This window comes from Oncorhynchus mykiss, chromosome 6, assembly GCF_057628025.1.
Source record: "Oncorhynchus mykiss isolate SJ-2025 chromosome 6, ASM5762802v1, whole genome shotgun sequence".
Classification (NCBI taxonomy): Eukaryota; Metazoa; Chordata; class Actinopteri; order Salmoniformes; family Salmonidae; genus Oncorhynchus; species Oncorhynchus mykiss.
Genome location: NC_143027.1, coordinates 35,887,668 through 35,914,297, shown reverse-complemented (window position 1 = coordinate 35,914,297; position 26,630 = coordinate 35,887,668). Strand labels below are relative to the sequence as shown.

At 46.5% G+C, this 26,630-nt stretch overlaps 1 protein-coding gene across 50 annotated transcripts in view; it reads right to left on the bottom strand.

The window, feature by feature from the left end:
* LOC110525852 (splicing regulator ARVCF) overlaps positions 1-26,630 on the bottom strand; it is a 229,966-nt gene that overhangs the window by 62,377 nt on the left and 140,959 nt on the right. For 37 of the 50 annotated variants that reach the window (XM_090237795.1, XM_090237804.1, XM_090237810.1 and 34 more), the window contains 2 exons: positions 9,413-9,571; positions 4,104-4,777 (listed from right to left, as the gene is read on the bottom strand). In XM_090237795.1, coding sequence (XP_090093921.1) covers positions 4,104-4,777; positions 9,413-9,538 — 800 coding nt within the window. In that variant the 5' untranslated portion in view covers positions 9,539-9,571. Of the gene's footprint in view, positions 1-4,103; positions 4,778-7,100; positions 7,242-9,012; positions 9,034-9,412; positions 9,572-26,630 lie in introns of all 50 variants that reach the window. The other 13 variants (XM_090237797.1, XM_036979994.2, XM_090237774.1 and 10 more) reach the window with 2 other exon arrangements.

Genomic DNA, 26,630 nt, shown 5'->3' with positions numbered 1-26,630 from the left:
TTATTATAACCACCATGCTCGGCGAAATCACAGGAAGCCATATTGCACTAAACATCTTAATTTTCCTTTTCCCATAATCGAGGGTTTTCAAAGCGACTAGACGATAAGCTGTAATTAAAATGCTTTAACTCACACATTCATTACAGCCATTTATACAGCAGCCTCAACATCATACTATTAATGGAGGGATACTAATGAGTGTGTGCGTGTGCGAGAGCGAGTGAGAGCAAGGAGTTAGGGTTACAGGTTAAGTTTAGGGTTATGGTAAGGGTTAGGTTTAAGGGTTAGGGAAAAAAGGATTTGAACGCAAACACATTTTAGGATAGAATTACATAACGTGCGTGTGTGGAGACAGACGAGGGCTCTGGGAGGTGCGCTCCTTGCCATGCTAATTCTAGATCCAGTGGTATTATTATAATTGGATTCCAGATGTGTTACATTATCAGGTCTGTTTGTTTGAAAGGTGATACAGGAAGTGATGGAGCACCGCAGTGATGGTGTATGATGGGTACATGTGACGGTACATGTGAGGTTTTTCGCAAAGAAAGGACTCACCCACTGGGCATGGACGTCAGTTCAACAATTCATTTTGATTAACATTTGGTAGTGCTGTCAACTAATGTGAAATCAACTAAAAATGTCACCATGTCATTGGACTTGGGTAAAAAAAAAATGCCGAAATGCAAGGTACACGTTGATAAGGTATCGCGTTGTGAAAATTAAACAGCGAGCTAGCCATCTTAACTGCCTAATCAAGTGTGTGTGTGTGTGTGTGTGTGTGTGTGTGTGTGTGTGCGTTAGTATGTTGTGAAACATGGAGCGTACAGTACAAATTGCCTGTCACAGCAACTGCCTCTCAAGCTGATAGAGTGACTCATTGTCTGGCAGTGTGTGTGTGTATATTTGGGTACGTTTGCATCTGGAAGTGTGTGTGTGTGTGTGTGTGTGTTCCATGCAGACAGAAGCTCTGATTAAAGGGAGGCACCATCCATCTGTACTTCCCACCCCTGCACTAGGCATAACTATAACTGTTAGTGCTATCCAGGACACTCTAAACTATAACCCTAACCTTAAACTTGGTAATATCTAACATTTTGGGTGACCTGACCAAATTCACATAGAAATCTGAGTTATAGGTCTATCATTCTACATGAAAGCAAGTATATGAAGTAGATGTGTTCTATGTGGGCTATTTCTATGCTTTCTGTTCTTAAGTTTTGTTTTTGAGTCTTACTTCAGTTATGTACACAAGTTTCATGCTGCAAACACAATATTTTTGGTTATGGAAAATATATTTCACAGCGGTTTAGATGGTAGAATGATACTCTACGCTATATTATCTTATTTTGTTTCATAAATTGAAATTAGGTGAACCATTAGAGTTTTCGCAACCAGGAAATAAACGGTGGAGCGATATCTGCATAGCGCAACTTTAACCATTAAAAATGTCAACTTCAATGGGGTAGGGATGTCCCAAAGATCCTGGACAGCAAGGACGTAAATATAACACATCACCACGCTGCGTTTACATCCAGGGTGTGTATGTGTGCTTGATTAACAATGTCCCCGAAATGCAGCCCAGCACTGTCAGAGGCTGCCACAATGCTATTCTGCATCGCCTTTGAACATCTCCATGACAGACACACAGGATTACTCTCTTCCTCCCTCACAAACTTCCTCAGTTCACTCCCCTTCAAACTGGCTTAGGGCACTTATTTCATTCTTCTCCGATGGAAAGAAAAAAAAGAGAATATAGAAGTTTGAATAAATCCATCTGTTACAGATCACTAGTCAAAAAACAAGTATTTTAAACACACACTGCTCCACGTTAAACATCACCTTCAATTTGCTTGAGGTTTCTTTCTTGTGCTACAGAGTACAGGAAAAGTGGACATTGTGTGGCCTGATGGGACTGCACAATCACAAGGGGAGATAATGTGGTACTAATTGCAGCCTTGACAGACAGACTTTACGGAATGTTGCCTGTAAAAAGTGTTTTATCTGGCAATGTTTTTAAGAACCCAATTCATACAGTCCCAATTTCTACCACATTCTTGCAGGGATAAGCCTCTCATATCTCTTGCACACAATACCGGTAAGTAGGAGTGGCAGTAGACGTGGGCAGATGTGGGTAGATATCTATATATATTTTTTTTAATACATTAAAGAAATCCATTATTATCGGGTCGGTGCAGCCTATAGGGAAACATGGCTGCGCCATGAAAATTAAATCAATAGTTTTGTTCATTAAACAGACAAGACATTTACCCTGATCACAGTAAATACACATTTTATGGTAGGCTAATAATATAATGGAACATAACAGAATAAAATACAAATAATATTTGCGTCAAGGGAACGTGTGAAGTTTGGAAACAGAGCCCGAGCCTGTGTTTTTGTTGTTGTTGTAAATCCATGTTCATATCTCCTTCCTACCCTCACTCTGCTTCGTTAGGGAGCAGGCGTCGGGTCTTCCACAACCTCTGCGGGCTTTTGGAGTTGCCTATATGCAACCGAGGAAAAAATAATAAATAATCCTACACTTGATTTAGGCTACATTATCGCGTGCTAAACGTTTCTGATCGTTGATAAAAGAGCCATACCACCACCACTTATCTGCCCAGACAGAATGAACCAAATATACAGACGGAGATTCAGTTAAACAAAATCACATCGATCGATTGAGACAAGTCAGTCACAGGCTTTTTGGTCGGGAGTAGGCCTAGGCTACTAAATTACCGCGAGTGAAGAGCAACATAATCCACTTGTTAAACTACATAAACATGCGGGCTAAATGTTCTGATCCGTGCTAATGAATGAGCCAACCAGACAAGATGATCGTGCGCAGCACTCACCTCAACTTTTAGACAAGTTAGCAAGTTTACATTGCAGTATATGTGTTGCCCGTGTGCGAAAAGTCTAGTAAGTGTGTGCCAATACCACCGCAGCATTATGGCTACATTTCATCCTAAGCCATATGCAGAACTTCAGCGCAATCATGACTCGGTCGGTCCGCGGAAATAAGTTTAGGATTTGATAACAAAAAAAGTTGGTTGGGAAAATGTGGTTTGAAAGGTGTATAGGTGACTAAGGGCCCATTATGGGGTTTTTGTCAGAGGCTAGCTGGCTGGTTTCTGGCAGAAGGATCCGGAGGTTACAGACATGTTAATGAAGGTCGCCGAGAGTGACACGGCTCAGGGAGGAGACAGACAACACCGCCTCTCTCCCTCTGTCTCACCGCTTCTCTTTCTTTCTCGCTCTAGCTCTCCCTCAATCTCCTCTTCCCATGTCTAACGATCTCCACTTTCCCTCGGTCTGTTTCCCTATCGAACTGTCCGTCGCTCACGGTCTCTTTGTCCAACTGCCTCTCTCTCTCCCCCTCCCTCTGTATATCTGCCTCTATTTCTCTCTCTTTCTCTGCCTAACGGTCTCTTCTCCCTCCCCCTCTTTTTCTATGTCTAACAGTGTCTTTCTGACATAAACACATGTTCAACCGCCATTTGCATGAAAACGGATATCAAAGCCTCTTCCCTTCAACGCCACCTCCTCTGTAGGAATCTCAAAAAGAAAATACATCTGTTGACATATATATACACACACACACCTTTGTTTCTCACGCATGCTAGAAGAATAAGACATGTATTCTTAATTTTCCTCATCTTGAGAAGACTATTCTTCTCACGTCTCAGACAATGCCTGTAGCCATGCATAAAACTAGTCTTCATTGTGCATCACATAGAAGAAAGAATCAGTCTCCAGCTGTTAAGACGCACCAAGGCGTAGCTAGGATACAGCTAGGAGGATACAGCTAGGAGGATACAGCTAGGAGGATACAGCTAGGAGGATACAGCTAGCTACATCCACTCAAACAACAATCACAGCTAATCACCACCCTGCTCAAAAGTTGAGTCCTATCTATACTTTATCTATATGTAACAAGAAAGACATGTTTTCAAAATAAACCTGGCCAAGAAAGCAGCTCACATCCATTTTTTCAGACAACCTAAACCAAACCAGTCCAGTCCAATCCTATCTTCCAGGTCACCTAAACATTTTCAGACGACTAAAACCAGACAGCGTTCTGTCACATCTATCGTTCTCACCTGACACGTGGCCCGTCACGGAGTGGCTCTCTCACGGTCCTGCCGCGGTTGGTGCCAGGCAGCGTGCCTTGGCGCCGGCTGGCGGTGGAGTAGTCAGGGTCCAGGTCATAGGGCTCCTCCTCCTCAGGGCCCAGGCTGCGGCGGTCGTCCTCTAGTCCGTAGGGCTCTGGCTGGAAGCGTTCTGGCTGGGACCGGTTCAGGTCCACACTGCTGCTGCCCATGGGCACCTGAGGCTGGGCCACGTGGCCGTAGTCATCCTTCCGAATGGGTAAGGTCCCGTAGCTGTTCTCCGTCCGGTAGCTGTTAGCCATGGCGTAGGGATAGCGGGGCGGCCGGAAGTTGACGCCACGTGACAGGCTGCCGTAGTTGTCTGTCACGTCTCCAATCCCGTAGCCGTCGTGGAGGCCATAGTGGCGCCCACCATAATGGCTCCCGCCGGCATCGGGGGGGAGCGTGTCGGTGTAGGAGTCGTTGTAGTTGTTGTAGGAGCGCGTGAGCGTGGAGGTGGCCTGCGGCGTGGTGATATAGCGCTCGCCGTTCTTCAGGTAGCGCCGGTCGATGGAGTCTGTGTAGCTGCCCAGCGGGGAGGAGCCCTCGGGTAGGGGCAGGCCGTCGGGGCCCAGGGGCACCTGTCGAACCGTCCGCGTGGTCACCGTCTTCACCATCTTCGTCACCTAGAGAGGTGGTCACAAAGACAGAGTTAGACTGATGACATAATCCTGATTACATTATAAGTTAAATCAGTTACTACCCAATCCTGAAAGTCTATTGTGTGTATGGGCCACACACACATAACAGTTGATGAGGACAATGTTTAAACATTCTGATCACCCTGACATGACTGTACTTGACAGTATGTTCAGGTGTCCCACCAGACAAACAGACAGACTACAGATGAATCCCGTCCCCAGACAGCTCTCTCTATATGGTAGTAAGTCAGCCTGGGGAGGAGGTTACCTACAGATAAACCCAGTGAGAGACAGGTGGTTAGGTCAGAAACACAGCATGGACACAGCACACCGATGCAGCCTGTTGAATCGCAGACAGGCCAGTGGGATGCCGATGCCACACAGTGAGTGCTGAGGAATGAGATGAGGACAACATTGTTCCTTTAAAAAGAGTGACACTGCAGGCAGGCACTGTCAATAACAGGTCGAAGGTCATGCATTGGGAAACTCCGAATGAGAAAGGGTCGTACCATTGCTTTTCATCCATTTCTATTCTAAAAAAAAACAAGGCTAGGTTGTGTTGGAAATAAGGGTGAGTTTCTGTGACATCTCCCCCCCCCCCCCATATGGAATAGGGGGCCATTTCGGAAGGTGACAGTCATAACTGGGGAGTGACTGTGTCTTAGAGCACAAGTAATCTGTATCTACTGTATATCGATGCATCTTGTACTTCCTACATCACACTCCTACTTGTCTGCGTGCTGAAGCCGTCTGGCAGTCAGGGAGGGTTAGCTGCATCTAACCTCAGACTGAGGTTCAGCACTGATACAGAAACCAATTTGCTGCCCAGTGAATTCTGCAGTGGGGATAATTGGCTATTTTGTCCGTGGCTATAAATTCATTTTCAGAATTAATGAGATTGATGAAAATTAATCTTCATTGGAAGGGGCCCCATGTCTGATGCAATTCGCGTTGTGCCTGACAAGGTGCACGGAGAGGGTCCATTCCCACAAGAATTGAAGCAAAGGCATGAAACGATACCGAGGAAACTCAAAAAGGTCCTAAACATCTCAAAAGAGGAAGCAGGGAACAAAACGTGAATCATAAATGTTAAACGTTCACAGTCATTACATATGAGAAATTGAAATCTTGATCCCATTTTCACAAAGCCTTTAGTTTGTTCACACCCTGTCCCCAACTGAGGTGTTTTAAATTCAAATCGGCCAAGAAACGGACCATTCCCAGTCATGTTAGTGAATAATTATGGCGCTTCGGTAACATCTAAAGACCACCCTTCACTGCCATCCATCGGTTTGCTACTTCTGGCAGAACTGCTCCCCCTCCCTTCGAGTGTAACTCGCACACAATCATCCCTTTCATGTTAAAAATAAAGTCTTTGTCAGATTCCAAACTTAATGAAACAGCTTGAACCGCTGGCCTTAAAATAACAGGCTGGCTTTCTCTTATCAGCTGCTTGATTAGAGGACTTTCATTGCCATTCATTTCAAATGGAGGTGGTGATGGTAATTGAGTGCAGGTCTGGTTGGGACAGGGGTCGCTCTTCACTCAAAATGACCCGGTGCCTCCTACACTGTGCTGAAATGTGGAGATGATCTCTTAGGCCTGGGGTTGAGGACCAATACCAGGAACTATTCAGCAGTGTTCTTCAATCAGGATTCTGGTCCTAAAACTGTACAAACCACCACAGGCTAAACATCTGCCGTGGCCCAAACTCCCTCCATCTTTGACGAGCCCGTCTTCCACCTCAGCCAGGGAGAGAAGCCTTGACGAACACCACGTTTTTCTACTAACATGACTTCTAAAGAGCCTTCGCTGGTACAGCACGAGAAACCGTCAGACAGGTTTCAAACAGAACTTTGATCCGCTATAGATCACAACATGCAAAAACAAGCAAACTGGGGGCCTGGGGATGGTGCTTCAGAGAGGGCTTCAGAAAAGGCCCATCTAGACTACTGTAAACGGGCTAAACGAGAATCTCTAAAACGCTGGTGTGTGTGTGTGTGTGTGTGTGTTTGTGGGTCTGTATGTATTTGTCAGGGCCATGTGGCTACGGTAGTGCTTGCAGTCAAACCGGGGCCTATGTTTACCAAGTGTTAGGCTGTTAAAGGGGAGGGAGGGCAGACACCCCACGCTGTTTTTATAACGCCATAACACTTTCACCAGCTCTGCCGCATTCAACTTTTATAGACAGAGAGCTCAAACTGATAAACCAACTGCCCTGGAATTAGTGGGAGGTGTAGGGAGATATGAGCAGGAAGTGTTAGGGGTTGACTTCAAGACAAAAAAAAACAGCCTTTGGGTTCTTTACTGTGTCTGTCTGTGATGGGGTGGGAGAAGAGGTGCTGGGTTTGGACTGTGGTGAGATGGAACCTTCCGGCACCACCGGGGTCTCGATGATGGTCACTGGCAGGTAAGTGTGGCGGGTGATGGTTTTGATCACCCTGGTCACCTATGGGAAAGCGTTGATGGCGGAGGTGGTCAATAAGTAGTACCGGCATCACATTGGCAGTTGTCTGCACATACACAGTACATGGACAAGCCTGTTGATTCAACCCATTCAACAACACAGAAAAAAAAAAAAAAAAATCACCAAAACAATGACAGCGTAAAAACAGCACATTAAAATTGACTGATGCTACAGTATAGAATTTTGCATCCGAGCGGGTTTCGTTCTTTCCGTTCAAACCTTTCTCCCTCGTGTGTGCTGGTGTGTATTAAGGCCTGTTGTGTTGATTGAGTTTGTGGCGTGCCTTAACCCTCATTAACTCCCATCCACAGGACACGGAATGAACGCTGCTGCTTTTAATATACACTTTTTAATTTACCTCCTTTAAAAGAACAGTGTGAGTGTATCACACAACCCTCACAGGACCACGTCCACAGAAAAGCACCGTGTGTTGGGAGGGAGATGGAGGATGGACATGGTGATGCCCATTCCCTGTGTGTGTGTGTGTGTACGTGCGTGCAGATAGCGTCTACCACATACTAGCCAGCCAGTTGACTGACTCACTCACTCCTTTACAGCTGGAGCGGTTAGATAGTTAGCATTTAAACAGCGAACGCCACCCCACATTAACTTATTCCCAGGCCTTGTTTTGGTCTGTTTGTTTCAGTGTGGTGGCTGGCTACTGATACTGCTTATACTGCTGCTTGCCTTGTTTGCATATGTGTTTAGCAATAAAAAACATGTTTTTTCCCCCCAAAAGCAATAGTGTGAAATCTCGTTGTGCTTGGAGGGGATACTCAGAATACATGAAAGGAAATGCATTAGCAGTAAGTAGCCAGCTGGAGCCGCCTGTTCAAAGGAACCCAATTACACATACTGTAAATTCAACAGATAAGAAAAAGAGTGAGCGCGAGAGAGTGTAAGAGAAAGTAAGAGGGGGAGAGAAAGCGATTGAGCGAGAAGGATGAAAGTCTGGAAATGTCACGTACGCAGGCTGCCATCACAAGCTGGCTGGCCAACCGATGACACCAATTAGAAAGGAACGGTCAAAACCATCTCTTAATCTGCTTCTTCCCCTCAAATTGACTTCCAAAAAACACCCGCTCACATCCCTATGGAATTGTGTCCTTAAAATCAGTGACCCTCACTCCCTCAATCCCCAAGCCCAAGATTGTTTTATTTAGCTGTGTGTGTGCGTGCGCCTGTGTGTGTGTGTGCCTGTTTGCTTTAGTGTGCATGTGTCCTATCCCCTACAATAGGATAGCAGCACACACAATGAAACAGAGGGATTAGCAGGGCTGTTTAATTGCAGACTCTGTAGTGTCTCTAGTGTACCAGCAGCTCTAGCCAGGGTTATTCCCTTGGGTCCCTCCCTAGGGAACCAGACTTACGGAAAAAAACATCTCCGCTCTATTTGGCCCTGCGTCCCAAATTGCACCCTATATGGTGCACTAGTCTTGACCAGAGCTCTATAGAACTTGACCAGAGCCCCATTCCATCCGGAAGCACACTGCACTGAGACACTGTCTGGAGCGGTAGTGGGCATGGCGTGGAGCAGGCCTGACTGAAGTGGAGAAGCTATGAGCTACGTTCAGGAAGGACAGGAAGAGTAACAATACTGGAGCTGTGGAGCGTTGGGCTGGCTGTGAGGAGGTAAGAGACAGACTGCCTGTGTGACAGAAGGGTGTGGCCGCGCGCGGCTGACATGGGCACACACAAAATGGTGTTGTGAGTTGATAGTAAAGTGATGAGGGGGGAAGTTTTTCCAACTCACCTTCAGGTTAGTTGACATATCCTTATATAGAAACAACAAAACACAATAGAGGGGAATCAAGAAAAAAGAACCTGCAACACAAAATACTCTGGGAGCAATACTGAAACAGTAACCAAATTGTAAGACAAAATCTGGGCATCTGGTTAAAGGATCACAGGCCTTAGAGACCGTCACATTAGGCTGCAGAGTTATCATAAAACAATTACCATGCTGTTTTACTGCAGGCAACCTGCCACATACATTTCCAAGGGTTGTAAGCAACCCAAACAATTTGTTGCATTAACACGTTTCAATATAGTGTGTGGGCATTGAATTTCATTCTCCTCCAGCACCTAGGTACCTACTACCTAATTACTACCTCATTTTTGTGATGTGCGACGATGTTGCTTCCCCCCAGTACCTTGGTTTCTGTGCGTCGCGTGGTGCCGTCGTCGGAGGTGACTACGGAAACGTGGGAGGTGGGCGTGCCAGGGTCCTCCTCAATGGTGACCGTCTCCTCCACCATCTCCTGGGGCTCCTGCATCATGGCCAGAGACGTCTGGTTACTGGGGCTCTGCTCCTGGAGAGAGAGTGAGGGAGGGAAGGAGAGGACACTATTGTACATCTGTGTGCCGATCACATTTTTTTTTTATTGATAGCGGATCGGTAACCACCGGGGTATACTGTACGTAGTCTGGACTCTGGAACTGAACCTACACACACACACACACACACGGTCTGAGGATGCAATTTATACACAGTTTTACACAATATCACAATATCCCCTCATCAGAAAAGATGTATCCTCAATGAAACAAAAGCCTAGAGGGCTATCAGGCATATTGCATTTGATTCATATTGCGTCGGTGTGCGTGCGTGTATAGAACTTCCTGTTCCTGCCACAGGAAGTTCCATGAGGTCATCCACGACTGTACCAAAACTCTGCTTCCATACTCAGACAATTAACATCAACAAACTGCTGTACACCCTCTTAATGTGGAATATAGGAAGGAAGCCATTTGCATTTAATCATCAACAACCAAGTAGCGAGAGAGAGGGAGGAGAGAAAGAACTAAAGACAGAATAAGAGCAAGAGAGAGATGAGCTGTGTATGGCATTGTGGGTTTAGCAAAGTGGCGTGGAGGGAGGGAGGGCTGGGTGAGGCAGGCACAGAGTTGATGATGCCAGAGGGACTGTTTGTTTTCTATGAGTCTTTGAAGGTGCTAACAAGCGGGCAGTTCTTCATTGATTAGCCAAGCAGTGTTAGCTAGCCGCTTCAAAGACCCTCTGTCTCACTGAAACCTGATTGATCTGCTGCCCGTCCGTCTTGCTGATCAGTCAGAAGACTCCGCTTTCATGTTGGGAATCTTCTCCTCCCTAATCCTATGGGCCGGGCTGTTAGGTTTGCGTGTGTGTACAGGGATGGGAGGGGGATTCTGGACATCGTTTTCAGGGACAAAGTCAAAGAAAGTTACTCCTCGTCACAGCAGTAGAGTCAATTAGTGAAGTCAATTGTGTGTTAAGTAATTTCCCTCGGAGCAGTGTGTCAGCTCTCCGTTATTGGGACTAATGACTGGGAAGAATAGCTGAGGTACAGTGTCATTTTCTCAGTCAACTGTTGTGGGATGTTTGAAAAAGCAATTGACCTTTGGTTAATCAAGTAGTGTGGGATGAAAGCTCTCTTTGTAACGGTACGCAGAACATGGTGTTTATTTACCTTTCAATGTGATGTAATACTTGGTTGTTCTTTGTGTAGGACGAGACCAAAAACCTGCTGTATTCAGAATTGTCCCCTTCTCCGGTACTGTACACACAGGAAAGTATGTCTGACGTGGGCCAGACCTGCCAGTTTGAACATCCGTTTACCTTTACCGGGATGCAGGGAACTCACAGGCTTGAAGGCTGACTAGAGGACTGAACGATAGCGTGCGAGTTTAGAATTCGGCAACTGCGCAAGCATGCAAGCGAGTGCATCCCTGTGTGTACAGTGAATCCGTGGTAGCCAGCCAACGGCCAGGACAGCTCTTCCTGGCTGTACTTGAGACACAACATCCCTGAACGCCAGAAAATACCATCAAAGCAGGACTAAGCAATCCAAGGCCGCCGCTTAAAAGACTGACAAGCAAGCTGTGGCTCGAGCAAAGCAACTCAGAGGCCTACTAGCTGACTAACCAGCTGCTTGATCCCAGAGTAATGCCTCTTCCCTCCCTCCCCCTCTCTTCCTGCCTATTCCCTCCCTCTCTTAACCCATTCCCAACCTTCAAAAGAAAGAAAGAACGAAAGAGCAAAAGAACGAAAGAGCAAAAGAACGAAAGAGAGCCAAAGAAAGAACGAAAGAGAGCGAAAGAAAGAACCAAAGAAAGAAAGAACGAGGACGCATACTGGGAAGAGATTGGGGAGGCTGTCATCTAAAGGTGACCTTTCATTGAGATAAAAAAAAAATGCACATGCGTGTCCAAGTGATGTGTACTGTTGCCATGATACACATTCTAGAACTATACCAAACAAAAATACAAACGCAACATGTTAAGTGTTGGTCCCATGTTTCATGAGCTGAAATTAAAAAAATCCTGAAATATTCCACACAAAAAGTCTCTCAAATTGTGCACAAATTTGTTTACATCCTATTAGCGAGCATTTATCCTTGACCAAGACAATCCATCAACATGACAGGTGGCATATCAATCTGATTAAACGGCATGATCATTACACAGGTGCACCTTGTGCTGGGGACAAAAAGGGCCACTTTAACATGTGCAGGTTACTCACAATACAATGCCACAGATGTCTCAAGTTGAGGGAGTGTGCAATTGGCATGCTGACTGCAGCTCTGTCCACCAAAGCTGTTGCCAGAGAATTGAATGTTCATTTCTCTACCATAAACTGCATCCAACATCATTTTAGAAAATTTGGCAGTACGCCCAACCCAGCCTCACAACCGCAGACCACGAGTAACCACGCCAGCCCAGGACCTCCACATCCGGCTTATTTATATAAGTACCCAAAACTTTGCTATGAGACTCAAAATTGAGCTCAGGCACATCCTCTTTCCATTGATCATCCTTGAGATGTTTCTACAACTTCATTGGAGTCCACCTGTGGTAAATTCAATTAATTGGACATGATTTGGAAAGGCGCACACATCTGTCTATATAAAGCCTCACAGTTGACAGTGCATTTCAGAACAAAACCAAACCATGAGCTCGAAGGAATTATCTGTCGACCTCCAAGACAGGATTGTGTCAAGGCACAGATCTGGGGAAGGGTACCAAAACATATCTACAGCATTGAAGATCCTGAAGAACACAGCAGGCGCCATCATTCTTAAATGGAAGAAGTTTGGAACCACCAAGACTCATCCTAGAGCTGGCTTCCCAGCCAAACTGAGCAATTGGGGAAGAAAGGCCTTGGTCAGGGAGGTGACCAAGAACCCGATGGTCACTCTGACAGAGCTCCAGAGTTCATCTGTGGAGATGGGAGAACCTTCCAGAAGGACAACCATCTCTGTAGTACTCCACCAATCAGGCCTTTATGGTAGTGGCCAGATGGAAGCCACTCCTCAGTAAAAGGAACATGATAGTCTGCTAGGAGTTTGCCAAAAGGTACCTCAGACCATGAGAATCTAAATTCTCTGGTCTGATGAAACGAAGATTGAACGCTTTGGCCTGAATGCCAAGTGTCACGTCTGGAGGAAACCTGGCACCATCTCTACAGTGATGAATGTTGATGGCAGCATCATGCTGTGGGGTTGTTTTTCAGCGGCAGGGACTGGAAGACTAGTCAGGATCGAGGGAAAGATGCACGGAGCAAAGTACAGAGAGATCCTTGATGACTTGATGACCTGCTCCAGAATGCTCAGGACCTCAGACCGGGGCGAAGGTTAATCTTCCAACAGGACAACAACCCTAAGCACACAAAGACATTGCAGTAGTTTTGGGACAAGTCTCGGCACGTCCTTGAGTGGCCCAGCCAGAGTCCGGATTTGAACCAAATCGAACATATCTCTGGAGAGACCTGAAAATAGCTGTGCAGTGATGCTTCCCAGCCAACCTGACAGAGATTGAGATGATCTGCAAAGAAGAATGGTAGAAACTCCTCAAATACAGGTGTGCCAAGCTTGTAGGGTCATACCCAAGAAGACTTGAGGCTGTAATCACTGCCAAAGGTACATCAACAAAGTTCTGAGTAAAGGGTCTGAATACTAATGTAAATGGGACATTTCCATTTTTTTTTATATACATTTACAAACATTTCTAAAATGTTTTTTCATTATGGGATATTGTGTGTAGATTGATGAGATTTTACCTAACAAAATGTGGAAAAAGTCAGGGGAATGAAAACTTTCCAAATGCACTGTATATTACTGTGTACTTAATGAACCCAAGGATGACACATATTGAACAAGATCATAGCTCGGGAGGAACACAAGACAATGCAATATAGTTTGTGCAAACCGCAAATTCCCCAATTACAGTTAGGTCAGCAGATGCCATACTACAGCTCCACAGGGTGAAAGACCGATATTTCTGAGAAATGCTTCGGTGGTAAACCAATTTTGGAGAGAGAAGGGAATAGAGAGGTGAGACTGAAGTGTCAGACAGACAAGGATTTGGCCTCGAGGCAGGTGGAGGATTAGCCAAACCTGCACTTTATTCAGCCTTGTTTGTCTGGATCCGTCTCACAGTATGGAGCAGAAGGCTGGCTCTATCCATATACCCCGCTTTACCTCTCAGACAGCTCTAAGAGGAGGAGACACTACCTCTCTGACAGCTCTCCAAGAAGAGACACTACCTCTCTGACAGCTCTAAGAAGAGGAGACACTACCTCTCTGACAGCTCTAAGAAGAGGAGACGCTTCACCTCTCTGACAGCTCTAAGAGGAGACGCTTCACCTCTATGACAGCTCTAAGAAGAGGAGACGCTTTACCTCTCTGACAGCTCTAAGAAGAGGAGACGCTTTACCTCTCTGACAGCTCTAAGAGGAGATGCTTTACCTCTCTGACAGCTCTAAGAGGAGACGCTTTACCTCTCTGACAGCTCTAAGAGGAGGAGACGCTTTACCTCTATGACAGCTCTAAGAGGAGGATACGCTTTACCTCTATGACAGCTCTAAGAGGAGGAGACGCTTTACCTCTCTGACAGCTCTAAGAGGAGACGCATTACCTCTATGACAGCTCTAAGAAGAGGAGACGCTTTACCTCTCTGACAGCTCTAAGAAGAGGAGACGCTTTACCTCTCTGACAGCTCTAAGAGGAGACGCTTTACCTCTCCGACAGCTCTAAGAGGAGGAGACGCTTTACCTTTCTGACAGCTCTCCGAGACGCTTTACCTCTCTGACAGCTCTAAGAGGAGGAGACGCTTTACCTCTCTGACAGCTCTAAGAGGAGGAGACACTTCACCTCTATGACAGCTCTAAGAGGAGGAGACGCTTTACCTCTATGACAGCTCTAAGAGGAGGAGACGCTTTACCTCTCTGACAGCTCTAAGAGGAGACGCTTACACACAGGTGAACTCCTGACACCAGGTGTGTGTGTGGGTGCGCGTGTTAGGCTGAGTTAAAGGAAAACTCCAATTTTTCAGTCAAGATAATGGACCCAAAATCCAAATTGAGGATCATCAAAAAAATATTAAAAAATGTTCACAGTTTCCTATGGGATGGCCATGTGCTCCACTAACACAGGGCTGTAAAAACTGGCAGCTCTGAATCACTACCACACAGCCCACTAGTCAGTGAGTCATGGAATTCCCCTGCAACATGCACAGGCTGTGTCCTGAATGGCACCTTATTCCCTATGAAGTGCGCTACTCTTGACCGTGCCAATAGGGCTCGGGTCTAATGTGCACTACGTAGGAAATGGGGTGCCATTAGGGACTCACACACAGATTGATACAAGGTCACAACAGAACCATGTCTAGAAGAGGGAGAAGTCTTCACAGTATTGTAGATGACTGAACATATGAATGAATCTCCTTCTGTTTACATTGAACGTAACAAAATGCAGAGAAACAATATTATTTGAGAAGGTAAATGTGATCCTGTTCAGTTTCCTTTTCAAAGTCTTGATGTGATACGGAATCTGAGTAGTTACCGAGTATTATATTTCATTGTAATGCATCTTTATAGAGAATACCCCTCCCATCATTCCGAGATGTACTAATGTGGGTTGTTCTGGATGAAACGGTGGGTGAGAAAAGTAGTGAGCGGGAGATGTAGAGATACAGTGGATGTTAATTAACAGCAGCCTCCTATCTCTATCAATCCCTGAGTCATCCATCACACAACCATCAGGCATGTCCCTGCTAGGAGATAGCAGAGGAGGGGAGGGAGGTGAGGAGGAGGGGAGAGAGGAGTGAAGGGAGGGCAGCCTCTGTGCTTGATGCTTCATTATGAAACTATAAGAGGAACAATGATCCAAGTAGCTAGGCCTAAAACTCTGCACTTCAGTGTCAATCTTCCCTCTTGAATTATGTATGAAACGCTAAGTCTAATGTAGAAGTCCTTGTATTGGTGTTGCAAGAGAAAGAATTGAGTAACAAAATCCATCACCCATGAGAAATGTCTCAAGTTGTTCTCCTGTGTAGACCACTGTGTATAACACATCCTGGTTCTAAATATCCCAGGTAAAAAGACAGATGGATTCCTCCAGTCTTAATCCAATACTGTACATCTAATGTGCAGTAACTGCTCAGGATGCACTAGTAAGGAATTATACCGTAGACTAGCAATATGAAATAATTTGAGGCCCTGTGGTTAGTTTTTGAGTGGTTACTGTACCTCCAGTTAAGATCGAGCTCATTTGATTCCTAGCAGGTAAAGACTACCTGTGATGAGTGTCACCTTGCCTCTCCAGGACCTCGGGCTCCTTCCCTGCCCCAGTGCAGCATGGGTAACAGGATTTCAGTCGGAGTCCTTGCCAGCAATCATTACACAATTAATCCCCCAGCAAAGACCGCTTGGGTAACCTTGGGTCGTCTAATTTCCCATCATCCCTTCTATTCTACCGGCTGCCCTCCCGGCACCCCTCCACCAGACTCGAACCCAGGTCACATGACAAGGGTTTTTGAGGGAAGGGATGTGAAACCATGCACTATATTATACTACCTTGCCCGTTACAAAACAATAAAAAAAACAGTAAAGTGATGGAATACGCCAGCCAAAACAAGGGCTGCTTGTGGAATGGCCTGGAGGCCTGGAGGTCTGGCAGGTGCAGTTAAGTCAACAGGAGGAGGAAGAGAAACCAGGGTGACGGGCTGACAATGTGTGGTAGTGACCCAACACAGCACACTGTCCCTGGGCTAAGCACCCCACAACAGGGCTCCAGAGCCAAGTCCCCCCAGTCAGCCCCCGGCTCAGTTACAGGCAGGGCAGGGGCAGCCCGGCTGGGTCCTAATTGACTGGAATGATAGGAAGTGGAGGAGCGATCAGACTAACAGGAGAGGAGACTTAATCCGTGGTGGCTGGACGAGGGCATCCCGCTGGTGAACTGGTGACGGCTTGGAGCTGGAAGTGGAGACAAACACACTCAGACCAGTGGACTGGGACATGAAGTAACACACAGACTCTGATCTATAGATACACACACACACAAACAAACTTGTTCCATTAGAGTGAAATGAGCAACAAATACACCCACAGCCCAGTAGAGTGACTGGGACAGGAGGTAACAAACACACACGCAAAACAGCGGCCAAAGCCCTGACAATGCAGCCGGGCATAATCTGCCCTCCTTTAATCTGCCCTCCTCTGGCGAGTGATCCTGAGCCAAATCTCTTTCTCTCTCCTCATGCATAGTCTCCTCATTTCACAGGCCTGCCCTGCATCACTCCTCCCTCCCTGCCCAGCCCAAGACATCCTTTCCTTACCGCTTCCCAGAAGCCCCTTCACCACCATCCCCATCTGGCCAACTCTTTTGTTCCTTTGTGCTAAAGCCCAGAGTGAGTCCGGATAAAACTTGGTTGACTGGACATGTTGATGGGCTGGCCGCAAGACACAGAGGCCACCTCCGACTTTCAATAAACTATGAGTCTAATTTAAAAACCTGGCTGTAATAAGGGGAGGTCGATCTGATAGCCTCACAACAGGAGCTCACAGTCGTCCCCCCACCCCACTGTGACAGAACCAGCTAACTACTAATAGAGACGCAATCCAACAAAAAAGCAATGTCTGATATGTCTCCAGGGCTGATGTTCATTCTGATTCATTGGCTGGGATTTCCCCCCCGAAAACCTATTTCTCACATATGGCACAATTATACATGACACCTGCACACACTAAAGTCACACTTCACAAGCATTCACACTTCATTGTCTGCAGTCAGACTTGGCTCTGGGTTGCATTCCACACTGACAGTTCTCACTGAATATGCTCTGTCAACACAGACAGGCTAACCAGCATGAGGATAAATCACTTCTATAGAGCTCCAGATTTCAGGAAACAGATTGAAGAAGAGGAGAAGAGGGGGGGAGGGGGGCGAAGATAAGGACAAAGGAGGAGATCAGAGAAAAGGATGAAGACACAAAAACAAAAAGCAGCGCTCCAACTAGAGCCGTGGTATGACACGGCAGTAACAGAGGTAAAACAATGGGGCCAGGCCTTCTGGTAGGGGTCAGTGCTCGTGGTGGGGTTGTTTGTTTGGATAGGGGGCGCGGTGCAGTTGAGAGAAAAGGGAGGAATTCGTCTTCCGCGCCAGCAGGGAATGGATGATGGAGGATGGGGGGGGGGGGGGGGTTGTAATTATTATTATTAGGCCTGTAGCGAGAGGGGTGTAAGACCCCCTTCGCAGGCCACCTGACTGTATCAGGAGGGGAGGAAGGAGGGATGGGGGTGGAGGAAGGGAGGGCCGGGGAAAAGAGAGCAACTGTTCCCAGAAGCTCAGGTCTGTGTGAGCTCCGGAGGGTTGGAGAGGGACATGTGTTCCACGTCCTGCTAGCTAGTAATGCTACGAGGCCAGGCCAGCGCTCACCGCCCCCCTCCACACTAAAACACGGCTGTGCTCGGCTGCATTGGGATAACCCATTTCATGGAATTTACAGATGAGAGGAAGAAAACATCCCCACCTCATAACCCCATGTGTGAGCGAGAACCATTAGACTTGCAGGCAGATACAGTGTAGAGCTCATAACAGGCCCCCGGGGGCCTCTGGGTATTAACACAGATACCTACTGTCCCCTGAGAGACAGGCTCCTTTACAAAAGGGCCAAGATGTCAGCAAACGCTAACATATTTCTCTATCCAGTCGAGACACAACGCATAGCACAGCGGCCACGCAGTTCATCAAGATAACGGCCACCGCTTTTCAAATATGCACTCAGTGTGATGCCATTAAGCCGCCGGCCGCTGACCAACTCTTTACAGCTCGTGTAAAGATGCAGACCCCCAGCCATATAGTAGGCGCTTGTTTGGCATCAAGACTAGGCCCAGGTCTCCGTCAGAGAACGCCCAGCAGATTTACAGCCAACCTTTAACTCGGCGGTGAGATAAGGGGGCTGTGTAATATCTGTCTCTTAACCAGAGAGCTACATGGATAAATCTAGCAGGACCGTTGTGATTCGGCCCAGCCACTTTTATTTATTATTCCTCTCTCGCTGATTAAAGATATTAGCGAGGAGAGGCAGTGCTCTTTTCAGTTCCACTTTACTCTCAGTGTGAGACTGTACTGGGAGAAAACATACCCTGGCAGGGCTGATAGCGGATGGACAGGCTGAATGGTCCTAACTCACTGTGTGCCGGGTCAATTGGAAGCCCTCCCTGTGGACAGACAGAATATTTCCATTTACAGCGCTCCATCTACAGTGTTATATGATGTACTCTTTTCTCTTTAGCTCATTCAGCACAAACATAGTTCACGGGTTGTATCTTTTGTTTTATATGTAATGTGGGTGCTTTGATGTGTTTGGACCCCAGGAAGAGCAGCTGCTGCCTTGGCGGAAGCTAATGGGGATTCCTAATAAAAACTAGTACACAGTAAAACAGAAGAGGACCAAGACGACCAGACGGACTAATCTTCCAGCCCAGGTAGCAAAGGAAGTCACCCGGCTGCCTGAGTGACTCTACCTGGATGTTCGGTTCTAACTGGAAGTCCCTGTGACCAGGACTTGTGGCTGGAGATATAGGAGATAATACCATGATATAGGACTGTATATAGTATGGCTTCTCCATATGGTACAGCCATTGATATAGTATGCAGATGAGAATGCTATTCGTTGACTACAGCTCAGCGTTCAACACCATAGTGCCCTCAAAGCTCATCACTAAGCTAAGGACCCTGGGACTGAACACCTCCATCTGCAACTGGATCCTGGACGTCTCCAGGTGTTAAGGGTAGGTAGCAACACATCTGCCATGCTGCTCCTCAACATGGGAGCCCCTCAGGGGTGCGTGCTCAGTCCAGTACTCCCTGTTCACTCATGACCACACGGCCAGACAACTCCAACACCATCATTAAGTTTACAGATGACAACAGTGGTAGACTTGATCACTGACAACAATGAGACAGCCTGTAGTGGGGAGGTCAGAGACCTGGCCATGTGGTGCCAGGACAATCACCTCTCCCTCAACATGATCAATGGAGATGATTGTGGACTACAGGAAAAAGAGGACTGATTACGCCCCCATTCTCATCGACGGGGCTGTAGCGGAGCAGGTTGAGAGCTTCAAGTTCCTTGGCGTCCACATCACCAACAAACTATCATGGTCCAAGCACACCAAGGCAGTCATGAAGAGGGCACGACAAAACCTATTTCCCATCAGGAGACTGAAAAGATTTTGCATGGGTCCTCAGATGCTCAAAAGGTTCTACAGCTGTACCATCGAGAGCATCCTGACTGGTTGCATCACTTCATGGTATGGCAACTGCTCGGCCTCTGACCACAAGGCACTACAGAGGGTAGTGCGTATGGCCCAGTACATCACTGGGGCCAACTTTCCTGCTGTCCAGCACCTCTACACAAGGCGGTGTCCGAGGAAGGCCGGAAAAATGGTCAAAGAAGCCAGCCACCCGTGTCAGACTGTTAATTCCGGTACCGCACAGCAAGCGGTACCGGAGCGCCAAGTCTAGATCCAAGAGGCTTCTAAACAGCTTCTACCACCAAGCCATAAGACTCCTGAACAGCTCATCAAATGGCTACCCACTCTATTTGCATTGCTACCCACTCTATTTGCATTGCGCCCCCACTACAGTAGCTGTAGACATACTACAGTAACCATGCCAGAGATCTGGGTTCTCAGAGGTTCAACCTGAGTACACGTCTGTTGCCTTCTCCATTACTACCTCTCGCCATCACTCCCTGTCTACACAGAGGTCCTCTCATCTCTCACACTGTCGTGGGAAAAAAAAAAACACTGGGCCCTGACACAACAAAGTGCTTCCGAAACATCACTCAGGACAGAGACTACAAACACACAGATAAAGAGGAGAGACAGGGAGGGGAAGAGAGGGAGAGTGACACTCCGAGCAAGACACAAAGAGAGAGACGAGAGAAAGAGTGAAAGCGAGAGAGACAAAGAGAGCACCATCATTAAAGGAAACATTCTGCCTCAGTGCAGTGCCATTCATTTCTACTGTGAGAGGTCCGTAGTAGAGCCATTTGATTGGAATAGGATCTCTACTCCATCTTTTTAACACAAATTTAAAATTAAAGACATGACACCCCCACTCTCACTAATACCTAAAGAAACGAGGGGAGGTCTACTTTCTCTGAACACTGAGGTGGTGAAGTGATATAAAAAGACAACAGGGGTCTTTGTGAAGGTGTGAAGGTGTGTGTGTGTGTGCGCGCGCGCGCAAGTACGCGAGAGAGTGTCTTCTAAGATCATAGGGGAAAGCTCATAATGAATATTTAAACAAGACAGATTTCCACAGCATAGTTTTGATGGTGTGCTTTTCTGCATTTAAAATTAGAGCAAAAGAGTCAACGTTTTAACCACCACGTGACTTGGCTGAAAAAAAGAAAATGCCTTATTTGAAGCCCTGGCTCGTACAAGCAAGTTTTTTTAAAACTCAAAAACATGCACTTGCTAGGCAAATTAAAAATATCCAAGAAATGTATTTTGTACGATACGGATTTCTCTCAATCGAGCTGTGAGCATATACTACGAACACAGTAAATCCTTTTGAGATTGAAGAGGTGCCTGCCGAGCTGCTGCCTGGCTGTGAATAAAGGTCGTCTTTGAATAGCGATGTGTAATAGAGATTTTCCCCAGCTCAGAAGAGCTCCCAGGTCCCCAGGCATTGGATATGAAAGATATTTTACACTGGGTTTGGATATGCACTTCTCAAATCTTTATTTTCAAAGTCTTGCACTATTCATTCGGAGTCTGTTGTGTAGCTCTGCGGGAGGCTGAGGTTTGGCTGGGTCAGGGAGGCGGTGGGGAGGGGAGTGTGGTAGGCAGCACTGATACAGATGAAGTATGGATTATCTCCTCTATGAGTCTGAGTGGTTAAGCCCCTGTGCTATAGCTGCTGTAGCTAGACCCACTCCCTTTCACAGTCAGTTCCACTCCCTCTTCCAACACCACAGTTCAGCTGCAGGCCTTAGCATCTGGAGACAAGCCATCAGATACTTCTCTCTTCCCACCTCCCAGTCTCCTGCTCTGACCCGAGCCTTAGTTGTGCGCAAAAGGAAATGCAGAGGAATGCAAAATCATCAGGCCCAAATAAAGGGCCAGTAAACACAAAACTAAAACAACCACAACAAGCAGGGAGGAATGACAACCGCTAGGCTCCAGACATCCCATTAATAGACAGGCCACTGGCCTAAAGACCATTCCCAGAAAGACGCCATTCTCGCTCTTCCTTCCCCCTTCAGACACTGTCTGAAATGGTGCCCTTTTCGCCATACAGTCCACGACTTTATAGTGGCACCCTCTTCCCTAAGTAGTGCACAAAGGAGAATAGGGTGCTATTTCAGACATAACCTATAACTCCATAGAGACCTTGTAAAGATAAACATAGAACTGTGTAGTCCATGAGCCAGAGGGACAAATTTCACCTAATGCAGGGTAATGTAGGTCCTGGGGGACCAACGAACCATGCCTCCGCTTTGACCGTTAGGGCCTACCTCCTTGTGGTCGGAGCATTGGAGAGAGAGAAAGGGGCGGTAGCGAGTGAGAAAAATGTAATCTCATTTTTATTTGTCACATGCTCCATAAAAAAACAGCAGTAGACCAAGAATTAAATGCTTCCCAACAATGCAGAGAAATAAACACAAAATGAGTAACGTTAACTTGGCTATATACCAGTACTGAGTAGATGTGCAGGGGTACGAGGTAATTGAGGTACGTACGTACGGTACGGTACATACATGTACACACACACACACACACACACACACACACACACATATTACATACATACATACATACATACATACAACTAGGAATAAAGTGACCAGGCAACAGGATAAATAAACTGCAACAGCAGTTTACGTGATGAATCAAAAGTTGGTGCAACAAGGGTCAACGCAGACAGTCCGGGAAGCTATTTGGTTAACTAACTCATCGATCTAAGAAGCATCCTAAAATACTACATATCTGTCGACGAGGATGACTGTGTTTGCCACAAATTCAACTGAGTGTTTGGCGTGTGACGCTGGATGTGAGACTCGAGTGAGCAGAGGAATAGACTGAATGATTGATTCCCTGGATACGGGTAGGACAAACTATTGACTGTGTGAAGGTAGAGAGAATCGGAAAAGATGGCTTAGGCAACAATAAGCTCGCAACTACCATTTGAACCAAGAGAAAAATCAGGAACGGGAGGTGTACTGTGAAATAATGGATTTGTTTGTTGTTGTTGCTGTTAATAAAATACCTGATGCTACTACACAGAAAAGCATACTCGTTGTCGGTGCACAGGCATACAGTTTCCTGAGAAACCCGTTGAGCCCAGATAAACCAGGAGACAAGTCATTCATAGATCTAGTCAATCTATTACAATAGCACTTCAACCCCAAACCCAGTGAAATAGTGCAATGCTTCAAGTTTGATTCACACATGAGAAAACCTACCGAATCAGTGGTGGAACATGTGGCCGAGTTGAGGAAATGAGCACTGGACTGTAACTACGGGAATACATTATCGCAAATGCTACTCGATTGGCTGGTGTGTGGGATTAATGACAGGATACAAAATCTGTTATCAGAGCCTAATCTCACATTTGAGAACGCACTCAAACCGACCATGGCCATGGAGTCTGCAAAAAGAAATGCACTGGATTTGCAGCAAAGGGGCGCTACTGCGTGCCACACAGTAAAAGAGAGCAGCTCTGAGCGCGTTGGTTTTCAAAGAAGGGAAAGCCACTGGGGCAGCAACCAATAGAGACCGTTATCGTTGCAAAAGAAAACATGCAGCGGTTACTGTAAATTGAAAACATGCAGCGTTTACTGTAAATTGAAAACATGAAGTGTTATGCATGTGGGATAATAGGACACATTGAGATCGCGTGGCGCAATAACAAAAAGCAACAGAACAGAATTACGACAGAAAACCAAATATCTTGCAACGCTCTCCGCACAAAGTAATAAAAGTGATTGATTTACAGGTTCAATGAGAAGTGGGGAAAAAGTGCCTAAATTGAGAGACACACCTATTACACTCAAAACAGTACATAGGAGAGTAAATCACTGATTGGAGTTGCTGATGTTCAGGTGGAATATCAAGGAAAGTAAAAGTCTGCCTCTCTTGGTCGTGGAAGGTACTGGCCCCAGTTTACAAGGGAGAGGGTGGTATAGAAGGAAACCAAATTTAACTGGGATGAAATCAAGCTTGTCACTGCAGCAGGTGCTTTCAAAGCATGAGCGCGTTTTCAAAGAGCAGCTAGGGACATGAATAGGGGTCCAAGCTGCCATTCATGTTGCTGCAGAAGCTACTCCCGGATTCTACAGGCCAAGATCAGTTCCATATGCCATGAAGCCTAATGTGGATGTGGAAATTGATACGCTTTGCAGAGGATATCATTATTCCTGTCAAGTTCTGAGTGGGCAGCACCAGTTGTTCCCATACACAAACCAGATGGTTCAATCAGATAGGGGGGGTGAAGTTTTGAGGAGGATGGAAAAGGCCGGTCTCCGGCTGAAGAGGAGCAAGTGTACACTGTTAGCTGATGAAGTGCAGTACCTGGGTCACAAGGTGGACGCCAAGGGGTCACACGCTGTCAAAGCTAAAGTAAGGGCTGTCATGGAAGCTCCAGCTCCGACAAGCGTTACAGAGCTGGAAGCCTATCTTGGTTACTGAACTATTACAAATCGCTTCCTCCCTGACCTCTTAGCTCCACTGCATCAACTGTTAAGGAAGGACGTGGGCTGGACTGGTAAGAAAGACAAGAAGAAGATTTTGCAAAGTCAAAAGGAGTTACTGCAATCAGAAGTGCTGGTGGACTCCTCAGCAGACAGATCTCATCTTATCGTGTGATGCCTCATCGTATGGTGTGGGGGCGGTTCTATCACACCGGATGGAAAACGGCACAGAGAAACTTATCAGGTTCATGTCAAGAACATTGTTGCCAGCAGAGAAAAAATCCTCCCAGCTGGACATGGAAGGACTGTCTGTCATTCGGAATACAGAGAAGTTCTTATACGGTAGAACATTCACTATTGTGACCGACCATAAGCCTATGATCTCGGTTTCATGAAGAAAAGCTAGTACCACAAATGATCTCGCCAAGAGTTCAACGTTGGGCTGTGTGGCTCAGGGCCTACAAGTACAGAATAATCTACAAGCTAGGTAGACACCATGGGAACGCTGATGCTCTAGGTAGGCTGCCCGTTCCAGAAATCATCGTTCAGTAAGTCTTGGTGATCGATGTGTTGGATGATTCAAGGGTTTTTATTTTTACTATTTTTTACATTGTTGAATAGTGAAGACATCACAACTATGAAATAACACATATGGAACCATGTAGTAACCCAAAAAACTGTTAAACAAATATATTTTATATTTAAGATTCTTCAAAATTGCCACCCTTTGCCTTGACAGCTTTGCACATTCTTGGCATTTCTCTCAACCAGCTTCATGAGGTAGTCACTCACAAAGACAAGGCAGGTGTAACCAAACATTTCCAAATCCCAAATGACAGATGTCCACCTGTCTAACGTCCAATGCTCATGTTTCTTGGCCCAAGCAAGTATCTTCTTCTTATTGGTGTCCTTTACTAGTGGATTCTTTGCAGCAATTCGACCATGAAGGTCTGATTCACACAGTCTCCTCTGAACAGTTGATGTTGAGATGTGTCTGTTACTAGAACTCTGCGCAGCCCAAATAAATGCTTCAATCTGAGGTGCAGTTAATTTGCCCATTTCTGAGGCTGGTAACTCTAAGGAACTTATCCTCTGCAGCAGGTAACTCTGGTTCTTCCTTTCCTGTGGCGAAAGCCAGTTCCATCATAGGGCTTGGTGGTTTTTGCGACTGAACTTGGAGAAATGTTCAAAGTTTTGAAATGTTCTGTATTGACTGACCTTCATGCCTTGAAGTAATGATGGACTGTCATTTCTCTTTGCTTATTTGAGCTGTTCTTGACATAATATAGACTTGGTATTTTACCAAATAGGGCTATCCTCTGTATACCACCCCTACTTTGGTCACAACACAACGGATTGGCTCAAACGCATTGCTGACGTTGAGGGAGAGGTTGTTGTCCAGGCACCACACTGTTGTTTCGTCAGCAAACTTAATTATGGTGTTGGAGTCGTACGTGGCCATGCAGTCATGGGTGAACAGAGAGTACAGGAGGGGACTAACCATGCACCCCTGAGCTACCCCTGTGTTGAGGGTCAGCACGGTGTTATTGCCTACCCTTACCACCTAGTGGCGACCAATCAGGAAGCCTAGGATCCAGTTGCAGAGGGAGGTGTTCAGTCCCGGGGTCCTTAGCTTAGCGATGAGCTTGGAGGGCACTATGGTGTTGAACGCTGAGCTGTTGTCAATGAGCTGTAGTCAATGAACAGCATTCTCACACACTGTAGGTGTTCCTCTTGTCCAGGTGGGAGAGTGCAGTGTTGAGTGCAATAGAGATTGCGTCATCTGTGGATCTGTTGGGGGGGTATACGAAGTGGAGTGGGACCAGGGTGTCCAGGATGATGGTGTTGATATGAGCCGTGACCAGCCTTTCATGGCTACATCTGTGAGTGCTATGGGGGGGCAGCCGTCATTTAGACAGGTTACCTTGGCGATCTTGGTAACAGTGAGCTAAACAAGGACTATGCGTAGAATAATGATGATCACCAAGCAGGCTGAGCAACGAAAGAGCAGCCCTCCAGCCAAACAGAGAGAGAGAGACAGACCAGAAAAGCTTGGTGGTATTCATTAAGGACCACATGGAATAAAGCGAGCGGTGTCCCCTAATGAATAAAACCCTGTACCGGAGCAGTCCCAATCCGCGTCCCAATGTCTAAGCTCTGTGATTACCAACCGAGGCGCAGCAGAGAGGGCTGAACGGCTCGTTGTCTCCCTTAGACAGAGACGTCCGGTGTGCTCCGAGGGTAATTACCCAGAATTCCAGGAACAAGGGTCCTACTAACCGCTGCCGAGCAGCTGCCAAATCAGTTTAGTCTCATCTCCACCATAGGACCCTCCAATTGGCTCAAGCATGGGTACTTTCCAACTTGGACATCTGCTACTTCGCTAGTGAATACACCTCATCTGAC